Source organism: Acinonyx jubatus, chromosome D3 (genome assembly GCF_027475565.1).
Source record: "Acinonyx jubatus isolate Ajub_Pintada_27869175 chromosome D3, VMU_Ajub_asm_v1.0, whole genome shotgun sequence".
In the NCBI taxonomy this organism is placed as follows: domain Eukaryota; kingdom Metazoa; phylum Chordata; class Mammalia; order Carnivora; family Felidae; genus Acinonyx; species Acinonyx jubatus.
The window spans coordinates 78,268,699-78,294,929 of NC_069392.1; the positions used below are offsets into that span (position 1 = coordinate 78,268,699).

A 26,231-nucleotide genomic window follows, 5' to 3' on the forward strand; every position below is an offset into this window, starting at 1 on the left:
CCATTTGGCATCTTTACTGAAGACACCAGTGCTCTTTTCCGGAACACAGTCTCAGACTCGTTCTTAGAGAACCCCGGCAGTGGTTACTTTTGCTCACTCATTTGTCCACCCTTACAGTGTGTGACAGGCACTGGGGATTCCCGTGTGCAGGAAGACCTCAGTTTTTCTCCCGAAGGAGCTAGCAATCTAGTGGAGTAGAGCCCTGTGTAGCGTTGTTTTTTAAAAACAAGAATATGACACCGAGTACTTAGCCAATTCTACCTCCACAGCTGCAGCGTTCTGGGAGAGACGGAAGTACGTCATGGGACCGATAAATCAGATGTGGTTTGCAGTGCTTCTCTGCCGTCTGCAGAGCCACCAAATGGTATGTTTAAACAGAGCGGGTTGGTTGTAGATATGCCCAGTCTCGTCCGCTCTTCTAGATGTCTCCCAAAGTACATGCTGTGCCGGAAGGGGTTCACCTCAGTTTCATCCCATCTGATCCGTGGTCCCCCTTCACTCCCATCGGTGTTCTAACTCGACATATGTTGTTTACTTGAAACTTTCCTGCTGGAATGGATGACTAATAAAATATTCATATATGCAAAAATAGAAAGAAAGAAAGAAACAAAGAAAGAAAAGAAAAAAAGAAATGGAGCTATAAACATGAATTAAAATGCCCCAATATGGCAGGATAGTGGAGATCACAGTAAGGGTGTCTGTGGGAGATTTTGGTCACCAGCTAGAGTTAGAGTATCGCTATTGTTATATACGGCACGTTTTGTAGGTCAAGTTAATTTGAAGTAGCTTGAGTGATCAACGCTTGACGGAAAAGTTGACAGCTTTTGTCAGCTGGATGCTGGTTACCAAGGGGAGTGACATGGGGCAGAGGTGGGTCCAGATATGGCAGCACTGGAGATGGCACACACAGCAGGAAGACCCTCGTAATGAGGCAAGAGAACCCAGGCCACAGATTAATGGGGCTAATTAAGGGTTTAGGTTTGACATTTTGGGAAACAGGAGGACCCCTAGGCGTTCCGCACATGGAGTTAACACAGAGCAGCATTAAAAAAAGACCATTTTAAAGATAACATTGGAAACAACTGAGAGAATGAAAAGCTACAATTTTTTTTAAATGTTTGGGGTTTTTTTTGTTTTTTTTTTGTTTTTTTTTTTTGAGAGAGAGAGAAAGACAGAGCATGAACGGGGGAGGGGCAGAGAGAGGGAGACACAGAATCCGAAGCAGGCTCCAGGCTCCGAGCTGTCAGCACAGAGCCCGACGCGGGGCTTGAACTCGTGAACCGTGAGATCATGACCTGAGCCGAAGTCGGACGCTCAACCGACTGAGCCACCCAGGCAACCCAAAAGCTACTCTTAACAAGAGAGAAGGAAAGGAGAGGCGGGAGTCCTGGAAACCAGGGCATGTAAACCAAGAACCCATCATATAAAGGTTCTAGTAACGAAGTGATCAAGAGGTATGGGAGAAATGGTTGTGTCACATTGTGTTGTAGATGACCTACCTGAAACACTTTGCAGGACGGCCATGGTTCTGTTCTCACGACCGGCAGAACCCTGGTGCCACGTTGTTCTTTGGAAAGAGATAGGATAAGGGGCTTCCTTTGGCCTTGGAGGCCGTCCAGCTGGAGGGAATGAGGTGTCGTTCTTGGTAAGCAAAGATGGATCTAGATGGCACGGTCAGCATGATTAGAGTTGTGCTAAAATAGCAATGTTTAAAGACAGCCCTGGGCTGGCTTGCGGAGGGACGCCGGGCGCGAGGCTGGCAGCAAAGCCACTTTCCCCCTTCCAGAGGTCAGCGTTCTCTGCACACCTGCCATCAGAGTTGGGGACCGTCCTTCTTCTCTGCTGTCAGACCAGCATCCTCCACTCTGGGGTTTGATTCAAAGGGTTTTGTTTTTAAACAACAATTGCAATAACTAGAGAATGATATGAAATCATCTTTAACACCTTTTTCTTATTTTCTTCCAATACAGAATCCAAGATATACTTGCCCGGTTTAATTATTCTGCTTCTCTTCATATCTGTGGCATTAGTTGCTGCTGTCATCTTTGGTGTTTACTATAGGAAAAAAGGGAAAGCAGTAACAGGTATTGTATCTACACTGGTTTTTGAAAAGTAATCTCAAAGAAAGCAGATACCTTTCTAGGTTCAGGAACTGATGACTCTTAGGCTGTGTGTTCACGCAGGATAGATCATCAGGTGTGAATGAGTTGCCTTTTTCCAAGAATACCACCGTTTTTAAAAAATATTGAAAAAAAATTTTTTAATGTTTATTTATTGTTGAGAGAGAGAGGTAAGTTGAGAGTGGGGGAGGGGCAGAGAAAGGGAGGCACAGAATCTGAAGCAGGCTCCAGGCTCCGAGATGTCAGCACAGAGTCCTACACAGGGCTCGAACCCTGGAACCGTGAGATCATGACCTAAACTGAAGTCAGACACTTAACCAACTGAATCACCCAAAATATTTATTTTGAGAGAGAGGGTGAGAGAGACAGAGCGAGCAGGGAAGGGGCAGAGAGAGAGGGAGAGAGTGAGAATCTCAAGCAGGTTCTGTGCTATCAGCGCAAGAGCCCGATGTGGGGCTCAGTCTCGTGAACCGTGAGATCATGACCTGAGCCAAAATCACGAGTCGGATGCTTAACCAACTGAGCCACCAGGCACCTCAAGAATACCAACATTTTTAATGCACCCACTTAAAATAGAGACAAATGTTCCAGTAAATGGCAGACATAAAGTTTTGACTGGGGTCTTACCTTGCAATACGAAAATGAAATTATGAAAATAAAGTATCTTCTATTCAGTAAAATTTAGGTGCTTGTTCTTAGAATGAATAATCGGGTGTTACCTTATAGCAAGAGCAACTGATGGTGCCTTTTAGTCTCACATCACATTTGGCTTCTACACGACAAAGCTGAAAGAGTGTCGTTTTTAAGAAAGGATTCCTTGGGGCGCCTGGGTGGCGCAGTCGGTTAAGCGTCCGACTTCAGCCAGGTCACGATCTCGCGGTCCGTGAGTTCGAGCCCCGCGTCAGGCTCTGGGCTGATGGCTCAGAGCCTGGAGCCTGTTTCCGATTCTGTGTCTCCCTCTCTCTCTGCCCCTCCCCCGTTCATGCTCTGTCTCTCTCTGTCCCAAAAAATAAAAAAAAAGTTGAAAAAAAAAAAAAAAAGGATTCCTTGAGCGATTTCTTCATGCTTTCAAGGTCAGATCTTCCTCTCTTGGAGCACCTGTTGTCCTGCCATCCTTTTTCCATTTTCAGTTGCTCGGGTGTTTGTCATATCCACCTCGGCTTGGCTGTGGTTCGATCACTTCTCCTGTATCACACGCATGGACTTCATGAAACCTCACATATCTTGCTGTTTCCATTAACGTCACGTTACTTGATGTAACACGGGGCAATCAAAAGTTTTTAAACAGGGAAGATGATGTTCGAAGATGCTTATGTTAAGCAGAGAGCAGTGTTCTGTTCTCTTTGAGTCTACTCATTATTGAATATTTTTACTTAGCGATGCTCCACTTCCCTAGCGACCCAGTAACTAGGGATTTGAATAATGCACGTTCAGATGGTGAGGGTCACTTGTGGAGTTTATGTGAGAGAAACAGATTTCTGATCTTTTGTTTTTTTAGTTTTAGTCTCTGTAATAATCTCTTACAGCCATATCTTCTCAGTGAGAAAGACGATGGGTCTACCAATTACCGAATGAAGGTTTAGAGCTGTTGGCTTTCCCTTCATCTGTTCACGGGGCACACGTTTTTTGGCTACCAGGGATGGGACTGGCCCTGGGGGCTCGTTGCTGAGCACCACAGTGAGACTGAGTGCTAAAAAGGGAAATTACGGAGCTCTAGGTGAGCAGATAACAGGGGGTCCTCTGACCTTGGGGCCAGCAAGGGTCTCCCAGAAGAGATACGGAGCTGAGATCTGAAGGCCAGTTGGCACTAGTTAAGGTTAGTGCCGCTGGAGCAGAAAGTCAGCACCAGCGTGAGATGGAACTGGACGGGGAGGGATGGCCAGATGATGGAGCGCTGCGGGCTTGGGTTTGGAGTTTGCTCCTTATCCTTAGCAAAGAGCAGTGAAAACAGCCCTCTGGTTGTAGATGGAAAACAACTTTGGGGGTGCAGTAAGAGTGGATGCAGACATACAGTTAGGAGGGCTTTTGCAGTCATCTGGGAGAGAGATCATCTTAGTAATTATGAGTATCCCCTCTGCGTACAAATATCCTTTCTTAGTACCATTTGGGATTATCTAGTACTGATCCCTCCAACGGAAGAGCTACAGGTTTCCTTTTATTTGGGGTAACTTTATTTTTGTGTAATTTCAAAAATACAGAAAAGACGCGAAACTAATAACAAAGGTCATTGCAGTAACTGACACATACTGAATATTTATCCTGTGCCAGCACGCTTACGCGTTTTACGCGCAGTCGTGAAATCACAACGGCACCATAAGGCAGGTGCTGATATTTCTCCCGTTTCATGATGAGGAAACTGAGGCTCAGAGAAGTGAAATGGACCGGACAAGGTCATGTAATAGGGAGCATTAGCTATTATCATGACCTGATTATCTTCTAATGGAGAATGGACAGCACCCCCCCCCATCAAAGTCAGGGGAGGTGGGCTAAAATTCTATCTTTGTAGAACATAAATTCATAGGTTTTATGGACTCGGGGCCCGCTGGAGCTCAGGGGGGCCTGCCCCAGCCTTCTGGCATGCAGTTTCCCTGTGTTGTACAGACATTGGAGTTAGGGTACTGGAAAGTCAGTGTCCCAGACCAGTGTCTTCTTTATTCCCCCTGCAGTGCCCAGCCCCACCTGCCCATCCCTCTTCCCTCGTATCAAAGAAAACTTGCAAAGGGAAGGAGAACCCCTGAAGTCCTAGCAGCCGCTCTGAGTGTGCCCAGAGGAATTTGGAAGAACGTCAGTGCATGATACTTGGGCTTTGCAGAGATCAGAAAGTTCTGGTTTCGGTAGGAAGAGTCTTTAAATTGGTTGATTTTTTTTTTTTTTTTTTAATGTTTTCACTCTCAGGAGCTCTCACTGAAAAGACTTGCAGAGGACTGTGGTTAGAGATACACGCAGCTGACAGAGTGGTCAAGAATACTGAATTAGAGGAAATAATAATATGAAGTTCTTATCCTTACTTTGTTTTTCTAGCTAATTTGTGGCACTGGGTCAATGAGGCTTGCGGCCGCCTAAGTGGAAATAAGGTAACTTTAAAAGTCTTAAGTGTCTCCTTAACGTACTTTTAACAGTAGGCTGTTGACTACTAACATGTAGTCATGTTAGTACATCTAACTGTAGCGGTTAGTAGTCAAATGCCGAGCCCCGCTGGGAAAGGGGTAAAGCCTGGAGGGACGGAGCCTCCAATCCCAGGATTGGTCGCTACAGGATAAGCCAAAGCCCACACAGCTGCTCATCTAAATGCTGTTTTCTTTGCTTTTCATGCCACGCATCATCTCTGTGCACATACATCAGTTATGTTGCTTTCTGGTGCCAGTCTTGATCGCCTAGGACAGATTCTGAGTAGGAAAGAGCTGCCATCTTCCTTTACTCCAGAATGATTGAAAAGAGTTATTTTGGTAACTTTTAATTTTGATATATTCAAAATTATAGAAAAGCAGTGAGAATAGCACACAAAAAACTGCCACATGCCCTAAACTCAGACCCAGCAATTGCTTATACTGTATCATTGGCCGTCTGTCTGTGTGTATATGTCTATGTGTGCTTTTATTCGTGGTGCATTTTAGAGTGAAAGGCAGACATCATGCTCCTATACCTTTAAATGCTTCAGGGTGAATTTCCTAAGAGCAAGCACATTCTCTTACATAACCTTAGAGCCTTTATCAAAATCAAGAAATGTAATAGTGTTACGAACTATTATCCACATGTGCTATTAATTATTAATATGTCTTCAATTACCTGATTCTGTCCCTTAAATCTATTGTCTTTAAGACATGAAGAATATAAACTTTAAACCGGGAGCTCATCCTGATTCTCCCAATCCCAATCCCAATCCCAACACCACAGGATTCATTCGGTCTTTCCCTTACCTGGATTTGAATCTCCCCTCTCCCATTCCCAACAGGATGAAATGTGGCACCCGTTACTGTCAGCATATTTGCTCATTGGCTCAACGACGGAACACAGAGACAGTAGTTTCACAATTACTAAACTGTACCACAGCAAAAAAACAAAGCTACTAGCTAGAATTCATTATTTGTTTACAGTTTTTTTTTTTTAATTTAGATTGAACGTATATGGACAAAACACTGTGTTCTAAAGTTGAGTTAGCCCTTTGCCTTATTTGGGTGTGAACGTGCTGTTCGTGGGAAATGCAGTTTGATTCATTCGTTTCTGGTTGGATTCCATTTTAGGGTTCTCCCCCACTCTGTAACGTTAAATAACACAGGCAAAATACCATCGTGAGTGGTCCATCTGTACTTGTCACGGTGGAAATAATTACTATGAACCATTTTCAGCTGTGTTTAGCAGGAACACGTTCTAGTAAGTGTGGGCATTAATACCTGTGCCTTCTGAATTGAAATCTGCAGGAGTCCTCAGGCAACAATTTTAGCAGCACTCATATGGAAGCCTCTAGTCAGCGTGAAATTTGTGAAGGTGTCTTACTGCTGACTCTGGAAGAGAAGATGTTTCCCGAAGATATGTGCTGTCCAGACGGCGTTGGCCTCTGTGGTGGTGTGTGCACAGGGGGTGGTCCCTGTGCACAGGGAGAAGATGCTGGAGTGCTCACCTTGGTCAGCGAGATTGAGGGGGACCCCTTCAGGCAGATGCCCACGGAAGACGAATATGTAGACAGGCCCTCCCAGACCCCAGACTCTTCACTGTCCCTCCCTCGGCCTGGCAGCAAATCCACACCCCCTTTCCCTGAGCCCCTGGAGGTGGGGGAGAATGACAGTTTAAGCCAGTGCTTCACTGGGACAGAGGGCTTGGTGGATTCTGAAAGCTGCAGTTTCACGGAGCCCCCGTGCAGGACCGACTGGATTCCCATAGCCCCCGAAAAGTACTTGCAAAAAGAAGTGGAGGGTGGCAATTGCCCCCACTGGGCCGCCAGCCCCAGCTCAGCAGAGGGCTGCGCAGGCTGCAGAAACCCTCCCGGGGAGGACCGGGAACCCCTCACGCCTACCGCGAAAAGTGGACCTTTGCCCCAGTGCGCCTATGGCATGGGCCCCCCGCCTGAAGAAGCAGCCGAGGGGACAGGCCAGCCCACGGACGGGGCCGACGTAAGGCTTCCCGGCTCGGTGAGGGGAGGCCCGGGGTCTGGAAGCCCCTCCAGTGACCAGCCACCTGCGTCTGGTAAGTGATTTTCCTGGTCCCTTCCTTCTGAGCTTTAAAAAAGGCCTGTTCTTTATGCAGTGTTTGAAGGCAAGTGTCCCAGACCATTTGGGGAGGAAGGATGCTAACGTGGGGAAAATTTTGCTCGCACGTTTCCTCCTGATAGACCTCTTTGCAGGGTGGGTTTTGACCCCGTCCGCACGTTGGGTTTGTGACGGGTGTGTGACTGTATCCTCCAGCCCCCGGGACTGTCTTCATTTACACATGCCTCACCGCCCGCCCCCGGCAGTGAGCCTCCCAAGGCAATGGCAGCATTGACCTCGGGACTGGCTGAAGTCAAGGCGTTCCCTCAGATTTCTGGGTTCTGTTTGTGTTTTTAAAGCAACCTACTCCTCAAAACTCCCGAGAAAGCTTTTATAATTTTCAGGGGACAAACATCGTTTAGTTAATTCTTAATCAATTAATATTTATGGAGAGTATCTCGGTTCGATACCAAATTCATGATGCAGTATAAATGTCCTTTGATGCTTTATATGAGAAGCCCCTTTTACGGCCACTGCATATAATGTATTTATGGAACCAGGAGGATAATTTTACAGTTTAAAATCATGATAGAGACTTATCGTTGCATCACTGTTTGAGCACGAATGGCCCACCAATTATAATAACTTTTTCCCCAAGGCTAAGACGCCATCTGTTTTATCATAGTTATAAGGAACTTTGCCGCTGGTAGTGTGAGCTCTGGGTTTTATCTACCACGTGGGGGGTCAGGGATCTCTCTGAGAGTCTTCCGACAGCTTATAGACACTCTCTCCAGAAAAATGAATAAGTGCACCTATACCATTTAAAGGGCTTCACAGGGGGTGCCTGGATGGCTTGTTCAGTTGAGCATCCGACTTTGGCTCAGGTCACGGTCTCGCGGTGCGTGTGTTCGAGCCCCGCGTTGGGCTCTCTGCTGTCAGCACGGAGCCTGCTTGGGATCCTCGGTCCCCTTCTCTCTCTGCCCCTCCCCCGCTGGTTCTCTAAATAAACAAACAAACAGACTTAAAAAAAAAAACTATAAAGGGCTTCACAGACTCCTCCCACCCTCAAAAAGGAAAAGGAAAAAAGCCCATTTGTGGACCACCTGTATCCTAGGATGCCTTTTTCTTTTTCTTTCCTGCCTCTTTATTTAGACCACAAGTAGTACCAGCGGCTGGTCTTTGAATGATTTTATGACCCTGAGGTAGCTAGGTCCTACCCGAAACACAGAGTCTCTTCTGCCTCATGCTGGCGATGGCCCCTGGCTTATTTGATAGAAGAGTGTACTTTAATCTGTCTTCTAAGCTTTGCGGTTTTGCTGTTAACTACACAAATTTCCTGACGTGTAAATTCTATTGTATCAATTCTCAGACTGAAAGGAGGAGATGCGTTTGGGGATATTTTCAAAGAACCGATGTGTTCTTCCTTCAGAAGACCTCAGCGTTAAGATTTTAAGGAATTTCCATAACTGAAAGTTGGGCTCTACTCTTCGTTTCTATGATTCTACTTCTTTTTTTAGTGGTTAATTTTCTTCCTATCGGTCATAGAGACATACGAAACACTAGCGTTTTGGACTGTGGGGAGCTGGGAAACCAAAGCTGAGTGTGGCCGTGGCCATGTCTTAGTAAGACTGCCACTGTGTGAACAACTTCAGCAACTGTTGGAAGAAGAGTTGGCCGAATTTGTTTATTTTTTTTTAAAGTTTATTTATTGGGGGGGGGGGGGTGCAAGTGGAGGAGGGGCAAAGGGGAGAGAGAGAGAATCCCAAGCCTTCCCAGTCTCTGTCAGTGCAGAGCCTGACGCGGGGCTTGAACTCCCGAACCGTGAGATCATGACCTGAGCCAAAGTCGGATGTTTAACTGACTGAGCCACCCAGGTGCCCCATGTTGGCCAAACTTAAAGAGAGATTTTTTTTCTTAGTGTCACAAAGCCAAAAGCTAGATCTGTGGTCTCCTGTAAAGAGTTAAAACAATGCCCTAGTCTGTTTTTTATTATCATTTCTTTTCTCCAGCACTAAACAGCTAGGCATAGAGGAAAGAAAAAAAAAAAAGTGTGTCATCAACTAAGTGGTGTTAATTTGCAGAAAGTTTACACTGCTTTCTCTCTGTTCATCTGGTGCTTAGCCATGCAAAACATCCGTGAGAGCCCGCGTGTGGATGCCAGCAAGAGGGCCAAGTTCATTCTAGCCCGAGGAGAAGCAGCAGCCAGCCTGATTTTTGAGGCTGTGCTCTTCTCTCCATAATTGCTTCTGCATGAACAAGCCTTCTGGTTTCTGGTCAAAATAGCACTTCCTCATTATTGCTTTTTTTTTTTTTTTTTTTTTTAAGATTGTCATAATGTACGTTCTATATAATGTGTGAAAGAATGGAGCTTGAGTGAAAAATCAGAGGGAGGTCTATTCGTATTTGATCTCCTGAAAGCCACTGTGCTCTCGAGGACTTGAAGGAGGTGGCTTTTTTTAATTGGGTTTTAGATTTTTAGGTGTGGGTTTTTATGTTTTAAACTTCCGGAGGCGCCTGGGTGGCTCAGTTGGTTGAGCATCCGACTGTTGGTTTTGGCTCAGGTCACAATCTCACGGTCATGAGGTTGAGACCTGCATGGGGCTCTGTGCCGAGCACGGAGCCTGCTTCAGATTCTCTCTCTTCGTCTGCCCCTTTCCCCATTTGCACGCTGTCTCTTTCTCGCTCTCTCTCAAAAAGAATAATGTAAAAAAACTGGCAACCAAATCAAGTGGTTTCTGGAAACAATGACACGATTGGGTACTTCCTCAGTAGGGGCGGGGGGATATCTCCTTCACACCCAGCATCCCTTGGAAGCGAATGATGGTTCTCCAAACAGTTCTACAAGCATAACTTTTAAAAATAATATCCAGCGTTAAGGCTATTTTCTCAATGTTATAATTCTTTCTTTTTAATGTTTATTATTTTGAGAGGCAGAGACACAGCACGATGGGGGAGGGGCAGAGAGAGAGGGAGACACAGAACCCAAAGCAGGCTCCAGGCTCCGAGCCGGCAGCACAGAGCCCGACGTGGGGCTCGAACCCACAAACCATGAGGTCATGACCTGAGCCGAAGTCGGACGCTCAACCGACTGAGCCACCCAGGCGCCCTTCAGTGTTGTAACTCTTAAAGAACGGTGAGAATTGTTAGCAAAGACCCATAAGGGGAACGCATACATTTGGTTATGTCTTCTATAACCACTTCTTAATTTACATCTTAAATTACTGTCCTGATGACGTAATGGTGGTTACCTTGGTTACAAATCCTTTCACCTGGAGCTTGGAGAATTCTCACTGTGTCTAGAAAATTATTTCCTGTGGAAGAAAGAATAATGGGTCTGTAGTGACTGGTGACTTGTTTTCAGCCCCTGAAATCACTTACTTGGTTCGGCCACTTTTGAGCTGAAAACCGTTGTTTATTTACAGGGCCCACAGTGATTATTAACGAACACCAACTACATATTGATTTTTCTGCCATATCTTTATTGACAGTCTACTGAGCCACGGAGACTTGGGAAAGCTTGCCAAGCAAGTAGGGATTGAGGTGAAGGAGTGGACAACTGAAGAAATCAGTAACTTGAGATCACAGCCTGCTCTCTCCTTCCCCCGCTCACCCACCTCAGTTCTGGCCAAAGCCAGCCCCTTTTAGTACGAACACCCCTCACTCTCCTCTTCTGTGCTTCTGTTAGTGCCAGCCACCCCGCCCGTGCACTGGCCCTTTTTCCAGACCGCCCACTCCTCCTGTCCTTCCAGGTCCCAGCTCAGATGCCACTTCTGGACAGAGAGGGCAGGCGTGCTGCCTGCACGGCGCCTTCTGTGTGCTTTCTGTCCTTCTCACTGAGCCCGGCACCCCCACACCTTTATCAACGAGCCGTCTCTAGACAGCCGCACCATTCAGTGGGAATTTCCATGAGCTTTGCCACACCTGATCTTTCCAGTCTCTCCCAAGGTGACTTAGTCACGGCGTGTCCGTCTCATTCATTCATTCAGCCAGTCATGAGTAACTAGAGAACAAGAGACCATGTTTGTTTGTTCCCTAAACTCACTCTCCACCTCCTACTTCTTCAGTCTGTTCTGGGGAGCGGGAGGCCAGGCAGGGGTCTGAAGGGCTGACATTAACTATCCTGGACAGACCTCAGTGTCCTGGGTAGAGGAGGCAAAGGTGAGCTGGCTCATGCAAATGGCACAGACACACCAAGGGCACTGGAAGATGAAGGGCACTTGCCCGTTTCTCCCATCCCTGGGTCCCCCTCTCTTGACATGACTATTCTTGACCATCCATTTCCACCCGGAAAGGACAAATAAAGGCTTTCCTACCTCAATTTTCTTCCCTTTCCCTCCACTCCCCCCAGGCAATGGACAATGCTCTATCTTATTTATTTATTTATTTATTTATTTATTTATTTGAGAGAGAGAGAGAGAGAGAGAGAATAAGTGAGGAAGGGGCAGAGAGAGAGGGAGACACAGAATCTGAAGCAGGCTCCAGGCTCTGAGTGGTCAGCACAGAGCCAGGCACTGGGCTCAAACCCAAGAACTGCAAGATCATGACCTGAGCCAAAGTTGGACGCTTAACTGACTGAGCCACCCAGGGGCCCCCAGTGGACAATGCTCTGTTTCTAACTTTCTTTTCTCTCCTGTTGGAATGCCGTCCACTAGCTTGGGTTTCACTTTTAGCTAAGTACTATAAGGGCAAGTATTAGGTCAGTGAGTCTGTAAGTTAAAAATGACATTTTATGATTTGGTTATTGGGCAATATTCATTGGTACTAAAAGTCAATGTGTTATTTGAAAATATATGAAAAATTTGTTCCCTGTATACTTTTATTCACTCCTGCTTGCTAGCTCTCTGTTCTGATGGGGCTCGCTCTGGAAGAGTTTCATTCGTAAGCCATTCTAACTAACTTTCGAGCATGATTCAGAATGGAACTATTAAATACTGGTTCCCTGCCCTTATCATCATATACTCCATTCCTTCCAAATGCCTAAAACAGAGCTTACATTTCCATAAAAAGGAAAATCACATGAGAAGCATATGGGTTAAGTATAAAATAAGATTTTAAAAAATTCCAAAAGAACTCCGTGTAGCCTGGGTAGTTTGAGTGTATTTGTGTATATTTTTAGTTCTGTTCCTTGGAAGAAAATCTACATGACAATTGGGTGGTATTATTTGCTATAGTTCTTCTGATTCAGTATTCATACGTTATGCATTTTAAACAACATAATAAGCTTTTGAGAAGAGTATGTATTACCTTGCTTAAAAATGTGAATTCTGCCAGAAATTGAGTTCTTAAAATGAAGCTTGTTTTCTCTGCCCAAGAAATAGAAATTCCATGGAGTTGGCCATTGTGATGCATGGACTTATTAAAGTGTAGACATCTCTCTGATCATGGTGGGACATTTCATTTGGCCATTGTTTCTGTTGACTTCAGTGCTATTTTTAGCTCTCGGGTTACCTGGAAAATCTGCTAGTTAAGTCACATGAAATATTAATCTTGACTGAACCAATCCATGTTTAATGTTAGAAATTCTTTGAAATTTCTAATTTAATAAAAGTCATCATGTCATTCTGGCTCCCAAATCCCACTTTTAGGTAGCTTGAAATACAATTCCCAGTCTCCCTGTGTTGAGAGATGAGTAGACTATTAAAAAAAAATTTTTTTTTAATGTTTATTTATTTTTGAGAGAGAGAGCATATGTGAGGGAGGGTCAGAGAGAGAGGGAGACACAGAATCCGAAGCAGGCTTCTGAGCTGTCAGCACAGAACCCAACGTGGGGCTGGAACTCATGACCCACGAGATCATGACCCGAGCCAAAGTAGGACACTTAGCCGACTGAGCCAGCCAGGTGCAGTGAGTAGACTATTGTGACATCCTGATTATCTGTTATGAAGCCTAGACCTTAAACCGCTGCACTGCTGCTTTACGTGGGGTCTGCGCAGCAAGTGATGCCTATCATGGCCTAGGAGTCCTCTCCCTTCTGCCAGTTGTCTCAGGAGCTGCTGTTTTCACAATCGTCGGTTCTTTTGTGAGGGAAGCTCTTTCTTTCCCGTGCCTCCAACCCCATCTTTGTCCTCAAGTGACATGAAGTTACAGTCACTGCCGGGGGCAGCCTAGCAGGGGAAAGCTGTCGGAAAGGCAGCTGAGGAAAGTTAAGGAAGGTGGGGAGGGACCCTTGCTTTGCTTGTTTTCCTGGAGGCTCAGTAGAGACGAAAAGCCTCAGGCCTTTGTGAGGCATCTTGGATAAGCCTCATCTACGCCATGCTTCCCTTGTTACGTTTTCTTTTTTTTAATGTTTATTTATTTTGAGGGGGAGAGAGAGAGAGAGTGCGAGAGTACAAGTGGGGAAGGGGCAGAGAGAGAGGAGAGAGAGAAAGAGAGAGAGAGGGAGAGAGAATCCTAAGCAGACTCCCGCTAACTGCACACTGTGCCGTCAGCACAGAGCCTGTCGCGGGGTCCATCCTGTGAACTGTGAGATCCTGACCTGAACTGAAATCAAGAGTCAGACTCTGAGCCACACAGGTGCCCTCCCTTTTCATATTTCCCTTAGCTACCAACAAGGTAGCTGCGTCCCCCTCTAAGAGCAGAACAATCTGGGGCTTTCCTTGGCACTCACTGGAAAGAGCTACCCCTTCAGGGGCCGCTATCAACTGCAGAAGCCACGGCAACCATGCTGAAAAGGAGGCCCCTCGGCACCCACGTGATCAGGCAGCTTGCTGCCATGGCGACCTGCTAACTCGCCGTCCCAGGGCCTTGCCCTCTCTGGTCAGCTTGCATAACCCTATACAACCTTTGGGACCTGAAAGGAAGAAAACGCATTTTAAGGAATGATTGCTATTGAGAAGAACAGTTCAGGACTGAGGTGTATTACAGGATAAGGATATTACCAGCTGCTTCTAAATTGACCTTGATCGACTCTCGTGCTGCGGGCAGGTCATAGCGGACTTGGGTGAGGAGAAACGAGACCATGGGGGTTTAGTGTAGAACTCTACAGATGAGTGTTCAAACCAGTGACAGCCGTCATGATGAATTATTTCAGCGAAGAAAACAGAAGTTGTTTAGATTTCTAGAGGGAAGTTCCCTCTCCGTCTTCAGGACATGTTGAGATCCTCCAACAAGACAGGGATGGAAAATAACATTACCGCCTGGCACATTGCACCAGTCCGTTTCCCTGCGAGTTGCACACGCACAGACACTACATTCCAGGGGTAGTGATGCCATCTGCGCACCTGAGCCTGGTTCTCTCTTTCCCAGGGATTTTCAGACCCATCATCTCATTGGACCCTTGTGCCGTCCTGCGGGTATTCATGCGTTCATTCTTTCGTTTAACAGGTATTGTGTGCTGCTCCGTGCGGCCGCACCCTGCCAGGCCGGCGGGGCTTGAAACTTGATTCTCATTTCACAAACTGAGCAGGCCACAATCTGGAGAGGTGTTAGGTGGCTTGTCCCGCATCCCACAGGTAGGGAGGGCTGAGCGGCACAAGACCGGAAGCTTCCAGACCCCTGCTCTCTCCTCTGTCCCTCCCCACTGCTCACTCTCTTGTACTCAGGCAGCCACTGACAGCTCATCACTTTAGTCACCAGTTGGCCCCTTCTGCTCGTCAGGGGCCACGACACCGGGATGACACTGACATAATTAGATGCCAGGCAGGTGAGTCTGTATCAGGAGGAGCCGTGAGGAAAGAAGGCCGTTTGGCGGTTGCCCATCCTGGAGGCAGTGTTAGCGGAGGGGGAAAGCAAACCTGGAATGCTCACACACAGGGCAGCCCGCCCGGCACGGAGGGAGCACTCAGAAATTCTGGATTTGGGGTGTTGTTCCCATCACTGTGGTTACCATGGAAACATATCATGGGATCCGTATTTTAGTGGCACCAGAAGATAGCCCCTGCAGCTTAGTGTCTTACTAAACATTTAGTTCTCTATCGGTACAGAAAATTAGATTCACGAACACTTCAGCAATATTGAAAGATGGCCAACCTACGGGATGTCACCTCCAAAAAGAGTGAAGCTAAACGAAAGCATCTGTGTAGGGGAAAAACCCAGGGTAATACTTTTTTTAAGTGTATTTATTTTTTGAGAGAGAGAGAGAGAGCACACGCACGCGCATGGGGGAGGGGCAGAGAGAGAGAGGGAGGGAGAGAACCCCAAGCAGGTTCAGCACCGTCAGCGCAGAGCCCGATGTGGGGCTCAAACTCATGAACCATGAGATCGTTACCTGAGCCGAAATCAAGAGTCAGATGCTTAACCGACTGAGCCGCACAGGTGCTCACCACCACCCCGCAGAGCAATACTTTCAAGGGCTGCCTGCCAGGTCAGGACCCACTCCATAATTTCCAGAACCCACTGGAAAATGAAAACACAAGGTGTCCATGTGCAGAAATTAACAAGAAATTCAAGATGATGACCGTAGAGCAGTAAACCCGGCGTGGCCTTCTGAGTGTGGAGCCCCACGTAGCTGCACAGGTTACATGCCCGTGAAGACGGCTGTGATGCCACTTACTGTCATTGAGAAATCAGTAAAGCTTTTTAAGGAAGTTGAGTCTGTACCAGTTTACTACTCTCAAAAAAGTCAGCGTGGATGAAACAGGCTGGGACTTAACCGAAGGTAGTTTTTGTCATTAATTATACCTTGGGTAAAGGAGAAAAAAAAAAACACATGTGAAGAATAAAATTGTTTAAGAATCTCATACTCATTCTAGATAACTTTTCTTTACGTCCTAATTGTTAGGAATTTACAGGTCTTGTCCACCTCCCCCACTCTGTCCCCACCTCCCCTCAAAGAATAATATTCTTGATCCGGCCTATGAATCAAAGAATTCTGAAATGTGTAAATGTATCTTGGGCAAAAGGATTTGAGTTCCATTTTGGAAAAAGAGAGGGGAAGGGAAGGAGGAAGGGAAAGAAAAAAGAATACAGCTTCTATATCAGAGATATTGTTTGCCATGAGGCAATTGGCATGGGATAAAATTCTTAGTGTGAATAATTAAACAGGATCTTGATGTACAAGACGATAAAACATGGGCTTTTACTAGAGCTCTGACAAGATGAAGATTCTGACAAGGAAGAAGGTAAACAACAGTGGATTCATGATGATGATTTGTTGGAAAATAAAATTTTAAATGAGGGAGAAATTGTATATACCCTGACCTAAGTAGATAAATCTCAGTATGAAGACGGCAAAGAAGATGGGAGATTAAATTCAAAACCATAAATCAATCACACAGTGGTTAGCGATGCCCTCTGTGTAGTTTTACGTTATAAGGACGAACAAGAGCATCACCAAGTCACTGACATTGTCACAACAGACTAGAGGAGCTGTACTGAGAAAATCATACTTTTTAAAAACTTAATTTTTTTTTGAAGGAGAGCACAAACTGAGGAGAGGGACAGAGGGAGAGAGAGAATCTCAAGCAGGCTCCACACTCAGCAGAGAGCCTGATGCGACGCTCGATCCCATGACCCTGGGATCTTGACATGAGCCGAAATCCAGAGTCAAACACCCAACTGACTGAGCCATCCCGGGCGCCCCTCTTGAATATCTTTTTAAATTTAAAACATAGAACTTAACGTTCACGCTATTTTTAGTAAAGGCCATATGTATTGGGTGTTGATAGTTTCCTGAGACTTTTTTTACATGAACCTCACAATCTTAATTTCTACTCTCTATGTCTTTAGTGTGGAATGAGAAATTACAGCCATTTGCAAAGCAAATGTGAGTGTGAGATCCTTTTGCACGTTTCGTGTGTTTCATTTTGTTTCTTTTCTCCACAGTTCTCTTTCCCACACCACCGCACCAATTCAGCAGTTTGTTGAAGCGGTCTCTTGTCTCGAGTGCTCTTATTTGGGTCCTTGCAAAGCAGTCAACTTGGGTTTTTACAGAAACATTTCCCCCCCTTTTTTTTTATTAAAAATTTTTAATGTTTATTTTTGAAAGAGAGACAGAGTGCGAGTAGGGGAGGGCCAGAGGGAGGGAGAGACACAGAATCCAAAGCAGGCGCCAGGCTCTGAGCTGTCAGCACAGCGCCTGACGTGGGGCTCGAACCTGTGAACCACAAGATCATGACCTGAGCCGAAGTCGGACGCTTCACCAGCTGAGTCATCCAGGCGCCCCAAACTTTCCCCTTTTTATCACACTTAGATTTTACCACTTCACAAAATAGTTAATAACATTTACTAATGAGTTCAGCTGGTAAAAACAGAACTGAGAACCACCTTGGTAGCTGGTGGGAGCAGGAAGGCATAGACGTACTAGAAAGTAGACTGCTAGTTTAGAGTGCAATGTATGTTCTGAGCACCTGTTGAGATATTTCAGAGGAAATGGAGAACGTGGAGCCATCCAGCTAGCTGGTGAACGGGAATACTAGCTGGCCACCCCCGTGTTGCTTGGGGGGGTTATTAGGCAAATAAATCCCCACCACTACCTATCTTGAAATATATACTGCATACAACTGCCTGTGGGAGGAATAGCATGAGTCATAGATCTTCAGATTTGTTGCTCACATTTTATTTTTTTTTAAGTTTTTACTTATTTTTGAGAGAGAGAGAGAGGGAGAGAGAGCGCAAGTGGGGGAGGGGCAGAGAGAGAGAGAGAATCCCAAGCAGGCCCTGTGCTTCAAGTAGAGAGCCCAATGCAGGACTTGAACTCCAGAACTGTGAGATCATGACCTAAACAGAAATCAAGAGCTGGTCACTCAACCGACTGAGCCACCCAGGCGTCCTAAGTTGCTCACATTTTAAATCTTATAGTTTCATGGGTCACTGGGCCTCCATTTCAGCTTCCCTGGAGGTATCTTGTGGGTAGAGGGAAGGCTCCCCAAAGGGATTCCCTGTAAGCTGTTGGTATTTTAGACCCTCCAAAACAAGCCTTCCAAATTTGAGGAAAATCTCTTCTTGTGGAGGGGTGATAGAAGGTTAATGTTTATAAATTGTTATAAAGCTGTGTCACAGTAGAGGAGAAAAAAAAAAGAGGAAGTTAACAGTGAGGAGCTGTTTTGCTGTTCACCTCTCTGTCAGAATGAAAGATTTTGTTTTTGATACTGAGTGTTGGGACATTTCTGCATCTACTTGGTTTATGGCACTTCTTTTCACCTGGGACATTTCTAGCTATCAGTCTTTAAATAGAAGAATAATAGGAGTAGCAAGTTTCCTAACATTTGTTGAACTTTCTATTTTCCAAAAGGCCCATGAATTAAAGACTGGCCAAATCCAGTCACCCACAAAGAAGTGATATAGAGCACCCCCCCCCCCCCACCCAGGGACAAAACACTCCTCAGGCTTCCGAGGAAAGAATGATTTACAGGATTTGTTTTTTTTCCCATTTTCGTCTTCTGAATCTCTTTTGTTCCAGGAGTTAAAAACGAAGTGTTAAGGAAACTGATTTAACCTAAATCAGTTAAATACTAAATCATGCTAAATACTGAGCCTGGGTGGCCCCCTGGCCCTCCAAGGCTGAACTGTCAGGGACCTGCGTGGAAGGTACAAAAAGCTAGGACAACTGGTCAGAGTCGGGAGGCTGGGCTGAAGTGGGCTCCGGGGTCCTATCTGGCAATGACCTTTCCTCCTGCCCTGCGTTCCCCTCCTGATGCACTGGACCTGACCAGGCCACTGGCTGTTTGCTGCATGTAGATCTTGCGCATGCACATGCATTCCTAGGTAGCAGCTGCACCTGTGAGTCTTCCTCCCAGGTGTGCTCTCAGCAAGCTGAGTCCCACGTGGCAAACGACGACTGGAGCGTGGCCTGTGGTCTCGCTGCTCTCCTCTTTGCCCCTCCTTCTTCTGCCGCAGTCAGGCCTGCTGAGATGCAAAATGTTGGAGCCCCTCGGAGTGTCAGATGCACTTTAGAGACGGTGTCGGTGAGGAGAGGCCGCCGCTAGAACAGCCTGCTTTCTTGGGAAACTTCCCTATCACAAGACCAAGTTCTCACCAAGGGCCGATGACTCATCCTCTGCGTGTTCTCTCTTCCTCTCCCCTTGTAGGAAATGTGACTGGAAACAGTAACTCCACGTTTATTTCCAGCGGGCAGGTGATGAACTTCAAGGGCGACATCATCGTGGTCTACGTCAGCCAGAACTCCCAGGAGGGCCCGGCGGGGCCCGGCGGCGGCGGCGGCGGCGCGGGGGAGCCGGTGGGCCGCCCGGTGCAGGAGGAGAGCCCGCCGCGCTGCGACTCGTTCGCGGGCCTCGGGCCGCGCTTCCCCGACCCATGCGCTGACCTGGAGGCGCGCCCGGGCGGGGGGCTGCAGGAGTGCGGCTCCCCCGGGCCCGACAAGGCCTCGCGGCCGGTGCAGGAGCAGGGGGAGGCCGACAAGGGCGCGGCAAGGGCGCGGCGCTGAGCGGCGGGTGACTCGCGGCGGCCCTCGGCCGCCCCCTCGGAGCCGCTCTGCGGTGGGGCGGGCGCGGACCTCGGGGCCATCCAGCCCGGGCTCGGCGGGCACCACAGGGGCCGCGCGTTCCAACTTGGAGGCGGGGAGCCGCACGCACCTGCGCCTGGGCGGGACCGGGGCCAGGGGCGGGCCGGGAGGAGGCTCGCGCGCCTGTGCCCGGGCGGGGCCTGGGGACGGAACGCACCTGCTCCCGGGCGGGGCCTGGGGGCCGCGCGCACCTGCTCCCGGGCGGGGTCTGGGGAACCGCGCGCACCTGCTCCTGGGCGGGGCCTGGGGACTGCGCGCACCTGCTCCTGGGCGGGTCAGGGCGGCAGCCCGGATCTGCGCCCAGACGCCCCTCTCTTCGGTACATCGTCAAATTACCTGACATTCTCCACCTATCTTGCTCTTTATAGAATCGGGCACTTTTTAAAAACCTGCATTTGTGGTCACCATTCACTGTTACCCACAGTCACGTATCAACTGATGGACACGGGTAGGCGTCGCTCCACTTTTTACCTCCTTGTAGGGTTTTCCTCCATCCCCTCCCATTCCCCATTATCATTTCATCAGTAGTTTGTCTCTTTATGGCATCTGTTTTAGTGATTGTTCTGTTCTTTTTGGGTCTCCCCCCCCCATATTTGTATTTCACTTCCATAACATTTTTCTTGATACAACCCCCCCCCCTTTTGTTTTTACTCTGTAACGATTTTCTTGAAAATTATCCTTAGGGTGCTGGTCTTCTTTACATATATTTGCACCCCTTCTTGCAAGTAGGCTCCCTGTGTTTTGGAGACGGTTTTTTTGGGGGGGGGTAGGGAGGTCTGTACTAAGCACTTTTGGGAAAAGGCTAGGACTGTGAAGCTTGGAGGGAGGCTCAGGGAGCAAATGGAGTGACTTTTTGTTTTTGAAATTTTTTCTGTGTTCTCGTTTTTTTAGAGGAAGGAAAAAGGGAAACCCTACTTCCCCCTGAATGTTTTTAAGACTCTGTCAATCCTCAGGCAGAACTAAGTGGTAGTGTGTCCTTCTTTCCCCCACTCCCAAAATGGTTCACCCCTGAGGTGAATGTATTTACTCATTCCAGTAGAGGCCGTCAGGTCCTAGCTGAATCTCTAAAGATCCAAGTTGCTGCAGCTTGGTGTTCTTACTTTAAACAGAATCCTCATATTATGCATTTAAGAAAACTTATCACTGAGACACTTTTCTCTTAGACCAGCCCTCTCGTGAGGAAACACACAGCATGAGTCAGATTGAAAAGAATTACCTGGGTTGGTCCATCCGTTGTGGCGAGTATTTAATCTCCTCAGATGCCAGGGGCCACAGGTGCCCAGCTGAAGGAGTGGCCATCATTGATTTCTCCCTACTGGTTGCAGATCTCTTGGAAATGCTGGAAAACTATCAGCCAGTTATGAATTTTAATGGAGAAGCAGAGGGTGGCTCTATAATTTATGGGACTCCTTTGCTGGCAAAAAACAAAAACAAAAACAAACAAACAAACAAAAACCCCTGCAGGGAGTAATTGCATTGCCAGGATGATTAGTTTATGGGAATTTACTATCTGTTCTGCCCATTTTGTTAACATCCATCCAAAAAGAGATGTTATGGGGCACCTGGGTGGCTCAGTCGGCTAAGCATCTGACTTCAGCTCATGAAGTCATGATCTCATAGTTTGTGGGTTCAAGCCCCACGTCTGGCTCTGTGCTGACAGCTCAGAACCTGGAGCCTGCTTAGGATTCTGTGTCTCCTCCTCTCTCTGCCCCTCTCCTGCTCATGCTCTGTCTCTCTCTCTCTCTCTCAAAAGTCAATATTAAAAATTAAAAAAAGAGATATTATAAAAGTGGAAGAAACCATTATACCTTTTGATATGGAATGTATTAAACAGACAAAATATGGTTCACAGAGTAGAATGCTGAGCTAAAGACCCAAGTTTCTGCTATGACTGTTATCATCTCACTGATGCTACTTCTGGCATTCTGCGCTTTCATTTTTCTTTCTGTAAAAAGCACTAGTGATCGTTTTTGACACTTTCCTCACCCAGAGATAACAAAAGGATGCTACAGTGAATGTTAAAGTATCTTGAGCTCCTTAAATAAAAAGGTGCTAAATAAACACATAAGAATCTACTTTCAGAAAAAGGTAGTATTCTTTCCTACCCTGATCCCTACATTCCATATTGATCCAAACACAATTAAATGGTAGAAATGTATCGCAAAACAGGTCCGTATCTGTGTATTACAGAGATGTTTGTGACAAATGTAAACAGAATATAATGAAGACAATAATGACAAATTGGGGAATGTGACAAAGAGATTATTAAACTTATATTTGACCATAAAAAATTTTTTTTTCATGGCTTGTTTAAACAGGGCTCTTTGTAAGGTAATGGTGTGACTTACTCCTGATCTCTAAGTTGTGCTGTGGTGTCGGATGTTGGTTATATTGTGTCTTATTGGTCGAACTCTCAACAACAGAGTTGGGGCAGAAATTGCTTCGCTTTGATGGTATATCTGCTGTTGATCTCATAATAAGAAAATTCTTTAAAATACAGGCTGGCTGTGCAGTGAAAGAGTTGAAATGGATTCTAGGGTCTCCTACCCACATTTAACTCAGTTACCAGAAGAAGGAAGAATTCATTTCTCTCTCTACCTGTAAGTGCAAAGAGCAGTTTGAATGTGATGTACTGGAACCTTCCTCTGGTGGGGGAGGGGGATACATCCCTGCGGTGAAATAAACCACTAACTTTTGGGGTCCCAGATCCATGAGCTGGCTTAGCTTGGTTGGGTCTTCAGGCCTGGGTGAGCCCGGGTAGGCTGACTTACCCACGTGCGGTCTGCAGGCTGGCTGGCTGGGGTTGGCTGGGCCAGACTAAGCCTGCCCACATGCCCCCTCATCCTTCCAGCAAGCCAGCCAGACCTTTTCTGGTGGTGGCAGAGTTCTGAGAGAGCAAGCACACGCGTGCCAGGCTCTTTGAGGCCTAGACTTAAACTAGCATGCTGTTACTTCTGCCACAGTCTTTTGGCCAAAGCGAGACATGGGCAGCCCAGACTTAAGAGTTGGGGAAAACAGACCCCCGGCCTTTAATGGAAAGAGGTGCAGAGCAATATAGGGAGAGGGAGGGATGCAAGGAGGGGGAGAGTGAGTCCCTTTTCCCATCTATCTACCTCACATCCCTTCAATGGAGAGGACTGTGGATGCCCATGGAGAGACCCCCACATCCACGGTTCAGTAGTGAAGTTCCTTCCAAAGCCAAGTGCACTTTCTTGGGGAGCTGGGTCTACTGTACTGCATTCCATTGGCACAGATCATGGCAATGGCACAGTTTGGAAAGTCGGGAAAACTGGTGAAACACCTGGGCAGAGGAGCCTGTTATATTGACAGATAAGAGATGTCCTGTTCACTCTTCATGCTGAGTCAGCAAACAACTCTTTACAGTTAGGTACTGGGCAAAAGATGAGCCTGACCGAAGGTTCTGTCTCTGGTGGAAGAGGTGTCATTTCGAAACGTCTGCCCGTTGTCTGAGGGGCCGTGACTCCCCTTGGCCATCTGCTTTGGGGAGCCGTGGGGTCCTGTGGGGCACCAGTTGCATAACCCCCTTTGAGGAGAGGGAGTAAGCGTTCAAAGGCCTAAACGAGTTGTCGTTTTTATTTAGTGTGCTTTTTATGTCTGGGCCCTGAGCACCCCTGAGAAAGGGGCTGAAGCCAGCTGGAGAGTCCTGAGGCATCTGGGGACATCCTAGGGAGTTAGCGAAGACTTTGGACATTGCTGTGCTCACCAGAGGAGCTTCTAGGAAGAGGTTATCTGTGGAATTCCTGCCGGCCGCCAAGGGAGGGCCCTGCTGGTTGGTGAACAGACTGCCTTGCTGCAACCGTAGCCTTGCCAGAAAGAGGTGGGGACCTAAAATCGGGCAGTGGTGGGGCCAGCAGCAGGCACAGAATGTCCGGTGCAAGCACTGAAGCCGAGCCCAGCAGTGAAGGGGGGCACAGACGCTGGGAATCCTGGACGGTCATTTCCACGGCAGCCCCACTCAGGAACCGCCTCCCTTGGTGAAACAACCCAGTGTCCCGTAAGGTTTGAACAAGGGGAGCACAGAATACATTTCCAAGTGGAGAAGAACACAAGTGGATCGTGACCCTCTAAGATCCTCTTTGCCCTGATTTCTCATGCTCTTCTGAGCCTGACACTCAGTCTCTGTCTCTGTCTCTCTTTCTGTCTCTCTCTCTCTCTCTCCCTCCCTCCCTCTCCCTCATTACTACCCAGTTATCTTGACCCCAGGGTAAAGTTGAACCTCCTTCTTAGTTAACAACTCTTTCTTCCACTCCCCTTCGTAAAGCTGACTGTGCAGGAACACTTTCCAAACAACAACAACAAACTCTTCATTTAAGAATAAGGTAACTGGGGAGCTGGGGTGGGGGGCGCCTGGGTGGCTCAGTCGGTTAAGTGTCCGACTCTTTATCTCAGCTCAGGGCATGATCTCATGGTTCACGAGTTCAAGCCCCACACCCACTCAGGCTATACGCTGACGTCACAGAGGCTGCTTGGAACTCTCTCTCTCTCTCTCTCTCTCTCTCTCTCCCCCTTCCCTGCTAGCATGCACTCTCTCTCTCTCAAAATAAATAAATACACCTAAAAAAAAGAATAAGATTAGGAATAGCATAGACGTTAAAATGACAAATTGCAGGACTTTGATAGTAACTTCATTCTACTGCAAGGCACCGGTGAGGTTCGCCTGTTCCCCTATGTAATGGGACGAGCAGAAGAGTAGCAGTCAGACCTGAGGTCAAAACTCAGCCCTGCCGCTCGCTTACGGACTTTCCTCCTGTGGCTTGACTTCTTAGCCTTATCTCCCACATATGTTAATTGAAGATGACAATATTAGCGTATATACGGTTGGTGCGAGCATGAAGTGAGATGAGTCCCTGTGCACCGGCAGAGCTTCTAGAAGATGGTGGCTGCAGAGCCCCATCTGTCACACGTCACTCTCCCTCTGTCTCCTACAGCTCTCCATCCCTGGACTCAGCGGTGGTCTCAGACCTCATGCTCACTTCCTGTAAACTCCCCCCGCCGTCCACCTTGGACGCCCTCCCACTCTTTTAAAAAAAATTGTTCATGTTTATTTATTTGGGGGGGGAGGGGCAGCAAGAGAGGGAGACACAGAATGGAAGCAGGTTCTAGGCTTGAGCTGTCAGCACAGAACCTGATGCAGGGCTCGAACTCACAAACCATGAGATCATGACCTGAGCCGAAGTCGACCACTTAACCGACTGAGCCGCCCAGGCGCCGCTCCCACTGTTTGAAGCTAGGTCTGAGGGCTGTGCCTTTTCCGTAGCGAATTCACAAGACTGTGATGGTTGACCCAAACTTGTCATCTTCTGCCATCACCCTTGGAGAGAAGGGGGCTTATGTCCCATGTAGCCCATAATATACTGCCTTAACTGGCCAGGACAGTTAGAAAGGATGCTGGTGGGCCTTTCTCTCCTGGCCTCAGACATTTGGGGAAACCGAGGGATAGCAGGTTGAAAGGCTGTGTTTCTTTTTCTCCCAGTGTCCCTGATGTCTCTCCCAGTTTGGGAAAGATAGGATAATAAATTAGCCACCAGCTTGCAAGAGGTGGCTTATAGGCCCAAGCCCCTTCGGGGGGGCGGGGGGTAACTGGAGTGTTTCACTGTGACCCAGGCTCTTGATTTCTTATGGGCAGGTGTAGCCCCGGAAATAAGCTACGTGGACTATAAAGTCATGAGAAAAACTACATTCTTTTTTTTTTTTTTAACATATTTCTAATCCCTTCTAGATGGTATTTCTTTTTTTTTTATTTTTTTATTTTTTTTAATTTTTTTTAACATTTTATTATTTATTTTTGAGACAGAGAGAGAGAGAGAGAGAGAGAGCATGAACAGGGGAGGGTCAGAGAAAGAGGGAGACACAGAATCTGAAACAGGCTTCAGGCTCTGAGCTGTCAGCACAGAGCCCGACGCGGGGCTCGAACCCACAGACCGTGAGATCATGACCTGAGCCGAAGTCGGACGCTTAACCGACTGAGCCACCCAGGCGCCCCAGAAAAACTACATTCTTAAGATGGGACTCTTATGAGTTGTCTTAATTTAGGCAGAGGCGGCAAAACATCTTACCCTAAAGTAGAAAAGCAAATTCAATTTATTGACTTTTGCGACCTATTACAATGGCAAAGAAACCATGGGAAAATGCATATTTAAAGTGCTTAAAAGAGGGGCGCCTGGGTGGCTCAGTTGGTCGGGCATCCAGCTCTTGGTGTCAGCTCGGTCTTGATCTCGGGGTTGTGAGTTCGGGCCCTGCGTTAGGCTCTGTGCTAGCTGTGGAGCCTGCTTCAAAAAACAAAAAATAAAAAACCACAACAGATAAGTAAAGTTCTTAAAGGAGCTTTTTTTTAGATATTTACTATATCAGTGGAAAAGCAAACATAATTTTTGACATCAGGTTTATTGAGTTTGTGATTTACCTACAGTAAGATTCACCCTTTTTAGGTATACATTTTTATTATAAATTGTGACAAAAATATAGTTGTACAGCCACCACAATCAAGACATAGACTATTTTCAGCAC

At 47.1% G+C, this 26,231-nt stretch overlaps 1 protein-coding gene across 5 annotated transcripts in view; it reads left to right on the forward strand.

Moving 5' to 3' along the window:
* TNFRSF11A (TNF receptor superfamily member 11a) overlaps positions 1–21,994 on the forward strand; it is a 56,430-nt gene extending 34,436 nt beyond the window's left edge. For all 5 annotated transcript variants that reach the window (XM_053205804.1, XM_053205807.1, XM_053205806.1 and 2 more), the window contains 6 exons: positions 270–364; positions 1,971–2,084; positions 5,142–5,194; positions 6,539–7,301; positions 19,270–19,648; positions 19,695–21,994. In XM_053205804.1, the coding sequence (XP_053061779.1) occupies positions 270–364; positions 1,971–2,084; positions 5,142–5,194; positions 6,539–7,301; positions 19,270–19,625 (1,381 nt within the window). In that variant the 3' untranslated portion in view covers positions 19,626–19,648; positions 19,695–21,994. The remainder of the gene's footprint in view (positions 1–269; positions 365–1,970; positions 2,085–5,141; positions 5,195–6,538; positions 7,302–19,269; positions 19,649–19,694) is intronic.
* The last annotated feature ends 4,237 nt before the right edge of the window (positions 21,995–26,231 follow it).